The sequence below is a fragment of the Leopardus geoffroyi genome, chromosome C2, assembly GCF_018350155.1.
Source record: "Leopardus geoffroyi isolate Oge1 chromosome C2, O.geoffroyi_Oge1_pat1.0, whole genome shotgun sequence".
Lineage (NCBI taxonomy): Eukaryota > Metazoa > Chordata > Mammalia > Carnivora > Felidae > Leopardus > Leopardus geoffroyi.
This window is the reverse complement of record NC_059333.1, coordinates 113,196,853-113,212,544: the sequence shown is the minus strand read 5'-3', so window position 1 is coordinate 113,212,544 and position 15,692 is coordinate 113,196,853. Positions and strand designations below refer to the sequence as shown.

Below are 15,692 nucleotides of genomic sequence, written 5' to 3'. Positions count from 1 at the left end.
TGATGATGAAGGATTAACAGGATTTTCACTAAAAAATTAATAAAAGTTCACCTTAAAGAATTATATATACTATATATTCATACATAATAATATTTACGTATGGTTTCTAGTTTTTGCCATAGTTTAATGTACAGTTCAAGTTTGAAGAAAATGTGCATATGTGTACATTCATTTTATGTGTGTGTGTGTGTGTGTGTGTATATGTGTATATATATATGTGTACACACACACACACACACACACACATATATATAAATTTCAAAGGATGCCCTTGGAAATGCCCATGAATTTTGCGGTAAAAGGGAAAAGTAGAGCCACATGGAGGGACATAACCTCTGTTCTGAGTTTAGGAGCTTGTACTATTGTATATCCAGCATTAAATGCTCATTTCAGTAAGTAAAATTTCTCTTCTCTGATGATATTTGAAAAAAAAAATGGCTGGTCAATCTACTTAATAAAAATGTAGGGACCATGAAGTCAGGGACTTGCTCACCCCCTCCCCCTCACCCCGTGTTATCTCTAACACCCATCAGAGAAACTAGATAGTAGGTTTTGAAATCGTAGCTTTTCAACAAACTAACATAGGTAGTGTGAATGCAGAATGGATAGACATTGAATGGCAGAAACCAAGATGAGCGCAATCTAGGCACCTGCTCCTTTGTTTGGAGGAGTGGTCTAGTTCCACTAAAATTTGAGAGTCACATAATTGTATTTTAATATCCATGCATAATAATCAGTTCTTCTTTGTTTGGCTCTCCTTGACCTTTTTAATCGACCTCCGTTCTTGATAGACAGAGGATGATTCAGGTCTGAGAAGCCAGGATCAGGTCATTTGGATGTCAGCAGAGCCTTGGACCAAGTAGTCACTGAGCACTCTTTTCTATTTGTTCTGCTATCTGTACAGCTACGGAAGGTTCTAGAACAGCCTCCTATACCTTCTCTGTCATCCTAACATCTAACTAAATGAGAATCTGAATGAGGATTTCCTAGGCAGAGGTGTTTGTTTCTTTGATTTTGTTTTTATGTAAGTTTTAATTTATCTACCTCACCCTATTCTTACCAGTGTTCTTGCAAGTCCTGTCCATCAGGATCTATTTTGAGTTTGGGTGATAAAACTGTTATATAGAAAGTGGTTTCTAATTTATGTAGTAGTTTTAACTTAAGGTATACAAATAGTTGTTTTATTTCACCAGACGTTGGAGAAAGCATGCTAAATTTTGGTACACATCTTTTAGCTCCCAGGGACCTCTGTTGAATTAAATACACTCTTGTGAATTTTAATAAGGAATGTATGATTACATATAATCAGATATTGATGACTTGAAAATTATTACTTATTCCTCCCAAGGACTTCTGTTGAATTAAATAAACTCTTGTGTATTTTAATAAGGAATGTATGATAACATATAATCAGATATTGATGACTTGAAAATTATTGCTTATTCCTCCCCTCCTCTTACCATTTTATAAATAAATACTAATCCATTCTGATTTTGCAAATTTTTTAGCAGAGTCAAAACTTTTTCTTGGTTGACCTGTGGGTTGTAAAAAGCTTTTTGCACTGACCTGGGCTTCGTTTTACTCACAGTGGGCAGTAAGGGACTCATCTGAATTCATTTGTTGGTTTCAGGAAATTTTCTTGTTCAAAGCTTATGATCCCTGTGGGTAAACAGGTGAAAGTTTAGAGGCTCTGTTGTCATTTGGCAGTCTTCACTACCAAATTATATTATTCTCTCACTTTTAAAATAGAATAGTGATTTGTCTTTCATGGCTAGAGAAGATTTCTTAATTCTAGCCTTTCACACATTCTGCTCTGTTTTTTCCCCCAGGAACTTTGCTATGAAGGAAACCTTTCCTTAGTTCCATTTGACTCAGTAAATTAGAGGTTGATCTGGTGAGGTTTTCTAATTTGGATGTTTACAGAGAGGAAAGTGAGAGACTTGGGTTATTCAATGAATGCCCTATGTTTTAGGGCTTCCTTAGTATGCATTGCCCTTTTCCATTCCCAGGGAAATAAATCTCTCTTGTCAAGAAGTTGATAGTAAGGTGGGCTAAGGCAAAACTTTTCTCTTGACCTATGGATAGAAAATAAGTCATTGTAAGAGAAGAAATGGAAAAGGGACATCTAGAAGGGTGAGTAACCCATTTTTTCCTTGTCTATAAGTGAAATGAATTTGAATATTGAATACATTCATGCTTGAAATATTGGTGAAATCAATGTTCTATGATTATTAAATATGATTCATAATGGCCTTTTTATTTGGTGATTGCATACTTAATTCTGTAAACAAAATAAGGAGTAAGTCTTGCATTTCCCTTTTTTTTCTCATGCGTATTGAAACTTCTCTGGGTCCTTGCATTTATTCTCCTGATCGATTCTCTTTCTTGCTGAACATTGGGCTATGCCATAAAGATGCCAGTCACATATTTTAAATCCCCGAAGTCTTGCTTCATTAACTTCTCAAGTATTTGGCAATATTTGGAACTTCCGTGATTTTGCTTTTGTGATTCTATTATTTAGGAGATGCCAAAATTGGCAATAACAATGTCAGCTCTTTAAAGAATGATGACTTCACCATGAGAGGTTTACGGCGTGATGGGAATGCTGATGATATCTGGACTGCTTCACAAAATTCAAAATCCTGTGGGAAAAGCATTTCCATAGAAACTGCCAATTTAAGAGAATATGCTAGATATGTACTGAGGACTATCTGTCAACAGGTATTTTTCAGTTTTAATTTGATTTGATCTATGAATATACAATTGTTTTTGTGGAGATGCTCACTGTTATAGGAAGCTTGCACATTGGTGGTCCTTTTCTTCCTGCTAACTTTGTTTGGCAAAAAATTCAGATTTGTTGTAGAGTTGCAATAATAGTAAAGAACTCTGATGTATATCTTGTATACAGATTCACCAATGTTTTACATTTTTCCACAATTGCTTTATGATTCTATTTGTGAATGTGGATGCATATACTTTCTAAGATTTTGCTGAAGCTTTTGAGAGTAGATGGCATATATTATTAATCTTGAGTCTTTAATATTTCAATGTTTACTTATAATAGAACCAAATGCAGTCATCAAAAGTCAGGTAATTTAGGGGTACCTGGATGGCTCAGTCAGTTAAGCATCCGCCTTCGGCTCAGGTCATGATCTCACGGTTCGTGAGTTTGAGTCTCATGTCGGGCTCTGTGCTGACAGCATGGAGCCTGGAGCCCACTTTGACTTCTGTGTCTCCCTGTCTCTGTGTCCTTCCCATGCTCATGGCTGTCTCTCTCTCTCAAAAATAAATAAATATTTAAAAAAAATTTTTTAACAGGACATTTAGCTTTTGGAACAGAAATTTTTTTCTCACCCGTAGGTCACATTCACTTTTGTCATTTGTCCCAATAATGTTGGATTTGTCTGAAATTTCCCATACATTAGCTTTAGATTATGCATTCTTGGCCAAAATGATACAGAAGTAATGTTGTGTTCTCAGGTAATCACACTTGAAGTCACACAGTGTCCATTTGCACATCGCTGGCAGCAGTTTGATCACGGTGTCTCCATTGTATGGTTTCAAGATTTCTCTGCTATGTGGTTTTTCCCCCCCTTGCAATCAGTAAACAGTCTGTGGGAGACACTGTGAGACAATACAAATATTTTGCCCCTCATCAAACTCCACCACACATCTATCATTCATTTTGATTCTTCCCCAAACCAGTCTTCACCAGTCTTTACATGCTGCAAAATGGTGGGTTTTCTTCTTCCCACAGCTCCTCTACAGTTAACAGTTTGCATTCTATTCTAAGGAAAGCATACCCTCATTATTCTTATTTATTATCTACATGTATTATAATACACTGTCCTTAGCTATTTTCATGTTCATATTGTCCCAGCTTTTTCCAGTGGAACCTTTTCATCCTGGCTTTTAAGTTATTTTGACATGTCTCCATCTCCCCCTTGCCCTCCACCAAATATTTTCTCAGTTCCTGACCTCTATTGTACTTTCCCTGTCTCATACCTGGAATTAATCATTCCTCCAAGGAACTCTCATTCTAGTTAATCAAGTATGGTATTTAGAAGCCAAGATATGGACACTGTGGTGCTCATAACTATGGGCAACGTATGTTCATTGCCTCTGGACCCTTTCAGCAGGCAGAGTTAGGAGGAAATATATCCGTATACATAAATGTGTGTGTGTATATTCTTGAGTTCATACTGATATGTCTAGAATTAGTAACTCCACTTAGTTCTTTGCATTCCCCCATTCCGTATTAATTTTGTATTTTCCAGTAACATCAACCATTTACTCATTTGCTTAATTCTACACTACACCTGGAATGGTTTCAGAATTGCTACACCTATACCACTAGGAAAAACGTAAAAGGAGTTGAAGATTTGTTGGTAGTTCTTTTTTCCCTCAAAGTTTATAGTATTGTGTTAAAAAGTTTTTTGAACTTTCTCCTTCAATATGGATATGTTACTCATTTGAAATAGAACCAATTTCATTTGTTTCTGTTTGCATTCAGTTTAGATTCCCATTTTTTTCTCCCCACCTCAACTCTATCTTTAGAAGAACATGCATCTACAAGTCAACTGTATAAAAAGGTGTACTTAGTGATATGTCCTTCATCTGTTGTCTCTTCTATCCTGGGTTTTTTCCTGCCCCGGGTGATCAGTGTTCTTATTTTCTGATTTATCTTCCTTTTTTTTTTTTTTTCTTTTAATTTATCTTTTCTTACAAGAAGTATAGTATACCATATATACTATTTTCCATTTTAGTGGAGATGTTAACAGGGTCATCTTTTTATTAGGGCATATTGCAACTATGTTAAAAGTTTGCTACATAGTTTTATAGATAATGAGAAGCAGTTGTTTATTGGTTCCACTATGAGTGTCCACCAGAATCACCAAGGGTCAGACAGTTTTAATGTTTGTTTAATGGGTACCACCATCAGATATTTATTTGTTGGAGCCTGGGCAATGGAATTTTAGCAAGCTCCATAGGTGACTTTAATAGACACTCAGTATTGAATTACTGGTATAGTTAAGAAACAGCCTTCCTCTGAAACAGACCTGGGTTCAAAGGACTCTGTTGATGATTTCTTACCCGTCTAGTGTAAGAGTTTGCTTTTAAAATAATGATAAAGAAAAAGTGATAAGTGTTCAAACTGGTTGAAACTCTGTGGAGGGCAATTGGCCATATGCATTTACCGTCTTAAATTTTGGTATACTCCTTGACCCAACAATTGTACTTTTATGAAATTATCCTGAGAAAATGATTGCGTAGAAAGCAGATGTGCACACATGTTTACAATAGTATAAAAAATGTCTGTTTTCTAAGTGTTGTACTATATTCTATGCAGTGGGATATAGTATGCATTATATAAAAATGAAGACATGTTTTAATATAGAATCATTACCATTATATACCAAGTTATAGAAAATGATTACAAAACAATACCTAGAGTAAGGCTCTATTTTCCAGTTGAGAATGCGCACCAATTTTCATTACTCTCTTTAGCTTTCTTTTCTTTCCTTATTTGCATATCTGTTCTTCAGACTTTTAAAAAAAAATTTTTTTTTTTACATTTATTTATGTTTGAGAGACAGAGAGAGAGAGAATGTGAACAGGAGAGGGGCAGAGAGAGAGGGAGACACAGAATCTGAAACAGGCTCCAGGCTCTGAGCTGTCAGCACAGAGCCCATGCAGGGCTCGAATCCATGAACCGTGCGATCATGACTTGAGCCGAAGTCAGACACTTTACCACCTGAGCCACCCAGGCACCCCTCTTCAGACTTTTTAAACCAATGCCCTGCTTTGTATTTTTAAGAAGTCACAATACCAGAAAATAAAAAAAAAAAAAAATTTCCCTCTACTTTTTTCATGTAATTTTTTAAAATTAGATTTCTGTCTGCTTTATCTGTGTATCATGTTTTAGTGCATGTTACATTCACACAAGGGAAATCTCTGCCTATCAACCTAACTGCTGATTTTTTTTTTTTTTTTAGGAATGGGTAGGAGAACATTGCCTAAAAGAACCTGAAAGATTGTGCACAGACAAAGAGCTTATATTGGACCCTGTGCTTTCAAATATGCAAGCACAGAAATTATTGCAGCTTATTTGTTATCCTCATGGTATTAAAGAATGTACGGAGGGCGACAATCTGCAGAGACAGCACATTAAGCGCATTCTTCAGGTGAGTTAGTGATTAGAGTCTAAAGATTATGTGTCTATCGCATAACACATTTTCTGTGATTTTAACAAGAGTAGTTGACCTTTTTTTTTTTTTCCTTTCTCATTGCTAATTCTTGACCTCAGTTAATTCTGATGTTTATTCTCCCAGTTTTCTTTTCTTTATAGTTGTCACACTCCATTGCTAGGTGAATGTTGATAATGCAGATGGTATACAATCATTATAAATATTGATCTTTTTAGTCTACTGTATTTACATGAGACATAAGCTTTCTGGAGGAATAGTCTTAAATATATAATTCAAAAAATATTGAAATCATTTTGTAATGGGTTTGCTTAGAGAAATAGATTTTGAGAGAAAAATGCTTGTTTTATTTCTAGTGACTGGCTGAGTGTTGCACATTATTTTAATGTTGTTTCTTATTTCTTTGTGTCTACAATGAAAATATGTAATGGACGCGGAAGCCATTTGATCCTGACAAATCCCTTTATTATGTATGATTATTTCCTTTTTTTAAAATATTTATTTATTTTTGAGAGAGAGCGAGCACATGTGCGTGTAAGTGGAGAAGGGGCAGAGAGAGAGAGGGAGTCACAGAATCCGAAGCAGGCTCTAGGTTCTAAGTTGTTAGCACAGAGCCCATTGTGGGGCTCAAACCCATGGACTGTGAGATCATGACCTGAGCTGAAGTCGGACGCTTAACTGGTTGAGCCACCCATGCTCCCCTGATTATTGTTTCTTGAGAGAGGGAATACTGCAAAGAATTACTATATTTTCAGATATGTTCAGTATTCCTAATGTGTTAATTCTTATTGTTTTCCCCAGAATCTTGAGCAGTGGACGCTGAGGCAGTCCTGGCTAGAACTTCAGTTAATGATCAAACAGTGCTTGAAGGACCCTGTGAGTAGATATTGGAAGCATGTGTATGTATACAATTTTATGAACAGCAAGAACATGATGTTTGAGGAGGAAGTAAAATATATGCATGCTAGTTTTCTTTTGTGTCTCTCCAGGGCTCTGGTTCAGTGGCTGAGATGAACAACTTACTGGACAATATTGCAAAGGCAACAATAGAGGTATTCCAGCAGTCTGCCGACTTGAACAATAATTCTTCTAATTCTGGAATGGGCCTCTTCAACCCAAATGGGATTGCAACTACTGATGCTGGTAGCACAAGGCAGAATGGAATAAAGACATTTCTAAGGTATTTGTTTTTCTGCAGTTTTATTGGGCTACCATTACTTTGTCCCATGTGATGATATATTTTTATTTGCATGATGCAATTATTTTTCATAAAGCTTCAGCAATGTGAAGAAGTTACTTGTAAGTGTCAATTATCGTCATTTTATAATATATTAAAGGGCAATATTCTGGGATGAATGATGTCCCAGTTTTAACCATGTCCAGAAAATTGAAACCACATATGACACCCAGAGTGGATTCATTTCTTTATTGTCTCCTTAAGGCTACTCTGTTCCATAGAATTCATTATATAGGAAACACTTTCTGCCATCTTTATTAATTGCCGGTTTTGCACAAATAATAATCGTGATAGACTGATTTGTATTTCATCATTTGGGTAGAAAGTATAACTAATGAATTTTAAAAGTTAAAAAAAATTTGTTATTAATGTGTTAAAACATAATCAGCACATTTCATATCTTATCCATGACATAAAAGTGTGTTGCCTGTTGTACAGAAGGAATATGACTAATCAGAGAGCCAGAATCATAGAAGAACACCAGCATAGATTAATAACTTTTGTTACAGTATTCTCCCAGAACCCGATGTTTTCTCTCTTTCCACAGTGAGAGTGGAAAAGTGTATCCACCTGTCTGCTTTGGTAAGAGGAAAGATAGTACAGAAATAAAAGGGAAGGTTTAGTGTGATTGGTGCTTGTTACGCGTGGAAGTTTTGCCCTGGGGTTTCTGTTATAACAGTGAGAGCGGAGGAAGAGGATGCCTCCTCGTGTATAATACCTATTTCTGGTTTTAGTTCCTCTGAACGCAGGGGTGTGTGGCTGGTGGCCCCCCTAATTGCCAGGCTGCCGACCTCTGTGCAAGGAAGAGTATTGAAAGCTGCAGGAGAGGAACTGGAGAAGGGACAGCACTTGGGCTCTTCTTCAAAAAAGGAAAGAGACAGACAAAAACAGAAAAGGTACGGCTGCAAGGTGTGTCTCAATGTGGAGGCTTAAGGAATAATTGAGAACAAATAGCATCTTGCAGATATAGTCACTGTACCCAGAGTCCACGGACATTTCTTTTTTTTTTTAAATGTTATTTTTTAGAGGGAGTATGTAAATAGCGGGGAGGGGCAAACGAAGGGGGAAGGAGAGAGAGAGAGAGAATGAGAATGAAAATGAGAATGACAATGAATCTTCTATGGGGCTCAATCCCATGACCCTGGGATCATGACCTGAGCCGAAACCAGGAGTCGTGTGCTTAACTGAGCCACCGAGGCGCCCCTGAAATTTCATTTTTAAGTGGAAATGACAATATTCTGTTAGGCAAGGCTCTGTTCCTAAAAAGTTCTAGATTATATTTAGTATGCTAGTTCTCAGGGCTCCCTCTGGACCCACATCACTTCTGAGCCATTGAAAATACTTCTTAGCCTCGCTTCAGACCTCTTGAATCAGATCTTTATATCCATTTAGTCCCTGTATTCTACACTTAATTACTTTTCATTCTTTTAATTATTTGTTTAAAATACATAGAATTATTTCTAATTCTGTCCTCTTGGGCCTGAAAATAGTTACTAGTATTTTTAACATTTAGGGCTCTTGTTCTAAATATAAAATTGATAAGCCACTTAGTTTAATGTTTTCTTAATTTATTTTAGGCTGTATAAAAGGTTTCAAATAGTTACATTTGCAAACTGACTCTGTTACTGAGAAAGAACAAAGCCATCCTCTGATGTAAAAATATACATTTAGCACCTCAGGAGTAAAGGGAAATAATGATAATTTCTTCCATTTAAAAAATATGTAAAGAACATGTATGGTTCTTATCTCTTAATACTATTTTAGTAGCTACCACTTATTGAGATCTTATGAAATGCCAACTTTTGTATAAAACTTACCGCATACACACGTGAACTTTAAAATTTTCACAGCAATCATACATGGTAGGTGTTCTCATTATACCCTTGTTACGATAAAGAAAGGGAGGCATTGGAAAGTTCATTTCTCAAGGACACACAGCTAAGGAATTGTAAAACTAGAGTTAAAACCTAGGTGGTCTGGTTTCTGAGTCTGTGTGCTCTTAAATGAAGTGCACTTTGGTAGAGACCTAGCTTTGCATGTATTTTATCATCTGGTTGTTTAATGTCTGTCACCTCCGTCAGTGTGAGTTGACCAACCAGATGACTCACTTTTAATTCTGAGAGTTAATTTTGCTCAAGGGTGAATGTATGTACATTGCCTCCCTTCCCACAGATGGTATTGCAGAGTTTAAAGGTGACTCTTCCCAAGTCTGTCTCTCAGAGCTCTGCTGTCAGAGGATGAAGCACATTGAAATATTTGGGTCACTTTAAGAATTTTTTTTTTTTTTTTGCAATATAGCAATTAGTTTGTCAATATGATTTGTCAGTTCTCTGATGATTAAAGAAACATTAATAAAATGACAATTTATAATAGACCTTTTTTTTTTTAATCAAATGCCTTAAAACCTGTTGACAAGACAAGGCTTAAGGACATGGTGGGTTACTAAGGAGCTCACTGCTCTTGTATCTTCCAGCCTACGTGCTGATCTGAGTTCTCCCAATACCCACCCTGTTTGGTCAGAAATGTACTGAGGGTGCCTCGGTGCTTCAGTTGGTTAAGAGTCTGACTTCGGCCCGGGTCATTATCTCACAGTTCATGAGTCGGAGCCCCGCATCAGGCTCTGTGCTGACGGCTCGGAGCCTGGAGCCTGCTCTGGACTCTGTGTCTCCTTCAACTTCTGCTCCTCCCCTGCTCACAGTCTGTCTCGTTCTCTCTCAAAAATACACAAACATTAAGAAAAAAAAAAAAATTAAATGTGCTGAAAAATAAAACAAGCGCAGCAATCACAGAGGCCTGTTTCCTTGACCCTGAGATAAGTTTTGTTTGACAGAAATTTTTAATTTTTCCTCATATGCTGTATGTAAAGTGATATTCATGCAGATATTTGCCTTTTAATTCAGCCAACTATTGTAAAATACAAACTCTCTTCTGCCTGCACTCTCCCAACATGCTCCTGCAGTGTGAATTTATGCTAGTTTGGGAATGCCTTCCAGGGCTAGAGCATGTTAAATTGTTTAGATGCATCACAGTGGCTTTTGATCTTATTAGTAGAGATATGATTTAACATTTCAAGTAGGCTTTGGCTATTTCCTACTCTCTTCCCTTTTCTTATAATAAAGTAAATAAGAGCCAGTAATTCAAGGGCAAGAGATAGATGTTGCACAGGAGGTAATCCATTCTTTCTAACTAGATCTGTTCTTACTACTTCCTTTGTAGTATGTCTCTTTTGAGTCAACAACCTTTCCTCTCACTGGTCCTTACCTGCCTTAAGGGACAAGATGAACAACGGGAAGGCCTCCTAACATCTCTTCAGAATCAGGTTAATCAGGTAAAGTATACTGGAATTATTAAGCCAGTCAAGTACTTGTCTAATGGCATTAATTTGTTTTTCTTTGAAATACTGAGATTAAACTAATAAGAATACAACGTGTTTTGATTAGAGGCAAGGCATCACAATCCACACCCTATTCTCCTGTTTGGCATTCTAGTTACTGTAAAATTAACAACTTTATAATATTAATTATGCCTTGGATGAATGTGTACTATAAAAACAATATTTAGTACATTGCATACAACTCTGACATACCTGCTTTTCTCCCGCCCCCGCCCTGTGGGAGAGGTCCTGGGGCAGTGTGTGTTGCAGGCATGGCCGTAACCCAGAGGAACCTCTATCCAGGTTCTCTAGCTGGGCCCCTGCCTCCCTGGAGACTGTTCGCTTGAGTTCTGTTGGTTCAGAAACTCAATTTTGTTTTCCTGCCAGAGCCAGGCCAATGCCAGTTAAATGTAAAGAAGCTCGTTTATAAATAAGGCATGATGATTCTTTTTATGAAAAATTTGACTTTTGGCTTTCTACCAACCACAGTGCTCCTGGTCACTCTTTGGGCCACTTGCATTTTGTGTCCTTCAAAGAAACCAGGTGATCACACTAGAAATCGTAATGGGCGGAATTAAACAAAGTAGATAGACTGGTCATGTGGGATGTTTTATCCTGCTACAAAGCCAAATGGAGACTTCCTGTGGCCCTGTGTCTCTAGGACATCATGTCTTTCTCTCGAATGATAGTAGATGAGCATGAATAAGGACACTTAACTCATTTGGTCCTATCATCATTTTCTCCCCTTTGGAGATGAGAGATCTGTCCTTTGTACAGCAGCGGAGTGATCCTTCTAAAATGTAAATCACGTATTAGTCTGGTGCCCAAGATGCTCCAATGTTTCTTACTGTACCTAGGAAAAATATTTGGTCTGGGCTTATAAGGGCCTATGGTGATTTGGCCCTGGCTCCCACTTCTGCCTTGTTTCCTACCAGTCATGCCTCCACTGTTTACACTGACCCCATTACTGTCATTGCAACTTGCCAGGCAGATTATCCTTGCAGCGCCTTTGCATCTTTTCTTCCCCTTGCGTGGAAGGCTTTCCTCCCAGATGTTATCAGGGTCGGCTCCCTTGCTTCCTCAGGTCTCTGTTCAGGTGTCCCCTCCTCATGGAGGCCGTCCCTGATCACTCGCCAAAAAAAGGACCACGGTCATTTTGTATCCCCTTGCCCTGGTTCATACAGCTTGTTACATTTGACTTAATTTTATTTGTCCTGTTCCCAGAATGTATGCTGTCATACAGCTTTGTGTCCCTGCCTTGCACCGTCAGGTCAGGTTTGGGAGAGGACTCCATTGTGATGAGATTCGAGGAATGCTGTCCCCTCACCATGCCGTGTCCTTATATGTGTTGGGCAGGGTTACTTCTGCACGTGACTCATTTAAACTCTTAAGATGATTCTCTGTAGTTAATGTATTTCAGAGCATCCCAGTGGGAGAAAGGGCTTTGCTCTTGCCATCTGATTCTAGGGTATTGCCACTTGTGGCTTCCCTTTCCTAAGCAGTCCTTCCCTTTTTAACAGTAGTCTGACTTAGTGAAAAGCAGTACATCACTGGACTGACATCAAAGATGTCATATTTTTCAAAATACTATACACTGTCTTTATCAAGGAAGATACACTGTATAGATAAGTCTGTAAGATAGCAAGCCCCCCTTCAATATAACATGAAAATAGGACCCTTGTTAAATGTCATAGCACGTCCCTAGAAATAGAACACAGGACTGATATAAAGTGTAATTTTGTCTATCCAGTACTTTACAAAATCAATGAAATAGCATTTTAAGTGTCTTTATTTTTGTTAGTCTTTAACTTCATAATCCTTTAAAGCTTTTTCTAAGACTTCCTAACAGGATTGTAAATTGATAAGAGTTTTCTTCTTCCATCTAGAAAGGCATTGAACAAGAAATAGCTCCATTTCTGTCTGTGTGGAAGAAGGGAAGGAAAGTTAAAATTTTACTTAGCTTTTTTAATTAATTTTTTAAACTCAGAAGTTATTTTTGACAGTAAGAAGCTCAATGTACCTTTCAATATGAGAAAAAAATCAATTTTAATAGGGAAAATAAGTTTTGTTTTTTTCTGTTAATTTACTGACTTAGATTTTAAGTAATTGGAGAGAAGAACGATACCAGGATGACATAAAAGCACGGCAGATGATGCATGAAGCATTGCAACTTCGCCTAAATTTGGTAAGGGGCATTTTTCTAGTATTTTCTCTCTGTTCCACTTAACTAAATGTGAAAATAACTCTAGCTTTCCACTTCTTCTGTGGTCATGGTCTTCTCACAAGGTGAGGCCTTCCACTATCGGCTCTCTCTCTGCCATAACTTCCCTGCCTTTCACGCGCACTGTTTTCCTGGCTGCTGACCTTCCTGTCTGGGCTGGCTTCTAGAGAGCAATAGGCATTTTGGGCATTGGTTTGCTTTCTGCACCCTCCTGCCCCCGGGAATCGCTCCTTCTTGTCAGTTTGTGCTCCGAGGAGGTCTGAGAAGGCTACTAAATTGAGAGGAATTAGCTTTTATTACACTGATTTGAAGATCATGTAAAAATGTGCCTTAAGTTGAATTTTTGGCAAACTTTCCATCACATTGATCATAAAAACAAATTCAACAGGGAGGTTTTATAGACATTTACAGACACATTGCACATTTCTTTCAATTTCTTTTTTCCCACTGGACAAGCCTGAATGAAGGCTACTCTGGAGGAAGGATTGCCTGATTTTTGGCAGTTGTTTTTAAACTTAATTTCCACACATGAATGCGTAGACCTGGGGGCCGAGCCGAGCCCCTGCTTGTCAGTTCTTCTGTGTTACTGGATATTTGCAAGTGTTGTTATGACAACAGACTTAGATCCAATAGTAATTTAACAGCATCAAGTGTAGATAATAAACTTACCTGATTTTGACCTATTCAGATTTAACTAATTTTATGTCCTAAAACCAGGCATCACAAAAGGTTAGGATTAAAAGAAAAGTAATTTCCCTATTATTTTGATTCTTATTGGCCTCCTGCCCACACTCACGTTCCTCCTCTCCTCTTCCCTCCCCTTTTTTTCAATGACCAAATTCCTATGCTGAAAGAATCAGAAAGAGTGAGAAATAGGTAGCTAGGTAAGAGAGAAGACACGTTAATCCATAAAGCGGAGTGTGTTTGTTTTTTAAAAAAACAAACCAAAATTGGCTACATAAAGTGATGGGGATGGCATTTGTAATAAAGTTTTGTTGTATTTTTTTGTGCTAGGTAGGAGGAATGTTTGACACGGTGCAGAGGAGCACCCAGTGGACAACAGACTGGGCCCTCCTCCTGCTTCAGATCATAACTTCTGGAACTGTTGACATGCACACTAACAAGTATGTTCTTATTTCAAATTTACTGTTCTGTACACGTGCATGGTAGAAGCTTTGCAATAGTGACTACAAATTGTGCCACATCTTATTCTCTAGGTACCATCAAAAGCTCTGTGCCTTAAGGGGCGCCTGGGTGGCGCAGTCGGTTAAGCGTCCGACTTCAGCCAGGTCACGATCTCACGGTCCGTGAGTTCGAGCCCCGCGTCAGGCTCTGGGCTGATGGCTCATGATGGCTCAGAGCCTGGAGACTGTTTCCGATTCTGTGTCTCCCTCTCTCTCTCTGACCCTCCCCCGTTCATGCTCTGTCTCTCTCTGTCCCAAAAATAAATAAACGTTAAAAAAAAAAAAAAAAAGCTCTGTGCCTTAAATAAAAATGCTCCTTCGTTAAGAGTATTTGGCTTATTACTTTATAGTGAAAATAATTATTTCTTCCCACTCTTAGTGAATTATTCACAACAGTTCTTGACATGCTGGGTGTGTTAATCAATGGAACATTAGCCTCAGACCTATCAAATGCATCCCCAGGGGGATCTGAAGAGAACAAACGTGCATACATGAATTTAGTAAAGAAACTGAAGGTAAGCTTATGACCTGCTTATATATCATGATCTCAAATAGTTTATGCATTTGTTATTTACTGCATTTTATCTTAGTTTATTATGTGTTAAATTAGATGTTATTTATTGCATTCAGCTAAAATTATGTGATTATTTTGCTATTTGTCTCACCTCAGCTTGCTGGTACTCAAAAGCATATAGCTTGAAGGTATTTCTTAAATTATATTCACAAAATGTTTAACTTTTTAAGGAACTTTAGAAATATATAAGAAAAATGCCACCGTTGGATATAAGATAAATCCATGCTTGGACTGATGCCTCTCATTGAAAAATAACCATTTGCACTGATATTTCTAAACCCAACTCATTTGACTAACCGCTAACACAATTTTTGAAATAAACTGTAAACAAATGGTGCAGAGAAAGATCAATATATCTGCCGACCTTACCAGTAAAATAACCAGTGAGTATCTTGAGGTCTGACCCTGGATTGGAGCATGTGTTCTGTGCTGCTGCTTCTGCCTTCTGATGGCAAATACTACCCTGGATTTTTGTCACTTCAGCACTGTGATGTTTGTTGTGTAACCAGGGTTCCATTATATGTGTTCTATTTTCTACTTAAATAGAAGAAATGAAACATACTCACTACTCTAATTGAAAGCTGCATAATCGACCATGTTCAAGGATAAAGAACAGTCTTGTCATAAAAAAGGAAATGTTTCAGAGAGAAACTTCCTTCTTGCTAACTTTTGCCTTCATTGTAATTTCTGTCCCGCTTGTCTCTTTTTGGTTTTGTTTGTTTGTTTGTTTTTTAGAAAGAGCTAGGAGACAAGAGATCAGAAAGTATTGACAAAGTTCGACAGTTGCTACCTTTGCCAAAACAGACATGTGATGTCATTACTTGTGAACCTATGGGTTCCTTGATTGACACAAAGGGAAACAAAATTGCTGGATTCGACTCCATAGATAAAAAACAG

The 15,692-nt window shown here is 37.6% G+C and overlaps 2 protein-coding genes across 21 annotated transcripts in view; one reads left to right on the top strand and one right to left on the bottom strand.

Moving 5' to 3' along the window:
* Nucleotides 1–15,287, bottom strand: part of P2RY12 (purinergic receptor P2Y12) — a 46,717-nt gene extending 31,430 nt beyond the window's left edge. Inside the window, exons 1-2 of one of the 4 annotated variants that reach the window (XM_045503272.1) lie at nucleotides 15,165–15,287; nucleotides 1,567–1,659 (exon numbers count right to left, since the gene is read on the bottom strand). The gene's annotated coding sequence lies outside the window, so the exon portion shown is untranslated. Of the gene's footprint in view, nucleotides 1–1,566; nucleotides 1,660–9,950; nucleotides 10,060–15,164 lie in introns of those variants that run through there. The other 3 variants (XM_045503274.1, XM_045503273.1, XM_045503275.1) reach the window with 3 other exon arrangements.
* The window catches only part of MED12L (mediator complex subunit 12L), a 336,555-nt gene that overhangs the window by 271,744 nt on the left and 49,119 nt on the right, over nucleotides 1–15,692 (top strand). For all 17 annotated transcript variants that reach the window (XM_045503242.1, XM_045503255.1, XM_045503254.1 and 14 more), the window contains 10 exons: nucleotides 2,522–2,721; nucleotides 5,997–6,185; nucleotides 7,008–7,082; nucleotides 7,196–7,386; nucleotides 8,178–8,339; nucleotides 10,660–10,771; nucleotides 12,912–13,001; nucleotides 14,052–14,161; nucleotides 14,601–14,736; nucleotides 15,531–15,692. In XM_045503242.1, coding sequence (XP_045359198.1) covers nucleotides 2,522–2,721; nucleotides 5,997–6,185; nucleotides 7,008–7,082; nucleotides 7,196–7,386; nucleotides 8,178–8,339; nucleotides 10,660–10,771; nucleotides 12,912–13,001; nucleotides 14,052–14,161; nucleotides 14,601–14,736; nucleotides 15,531–15,692 — 1,427 coding nt within the window. The remainder of the gene's footprint in view (nucleotides 1–2,521; nucleotides 2,722–5,996; nucleotides 6,186–7,007; nucleotides 7,083–7,195; nucleotides 7,387–8,177; nucleotides 8,340–10,659; nucleotides 10,772–12,911; nucleotides 13,002–14,051; nucleotides 14,162–14,600; nucleotides 14,737–15,530) is intronic.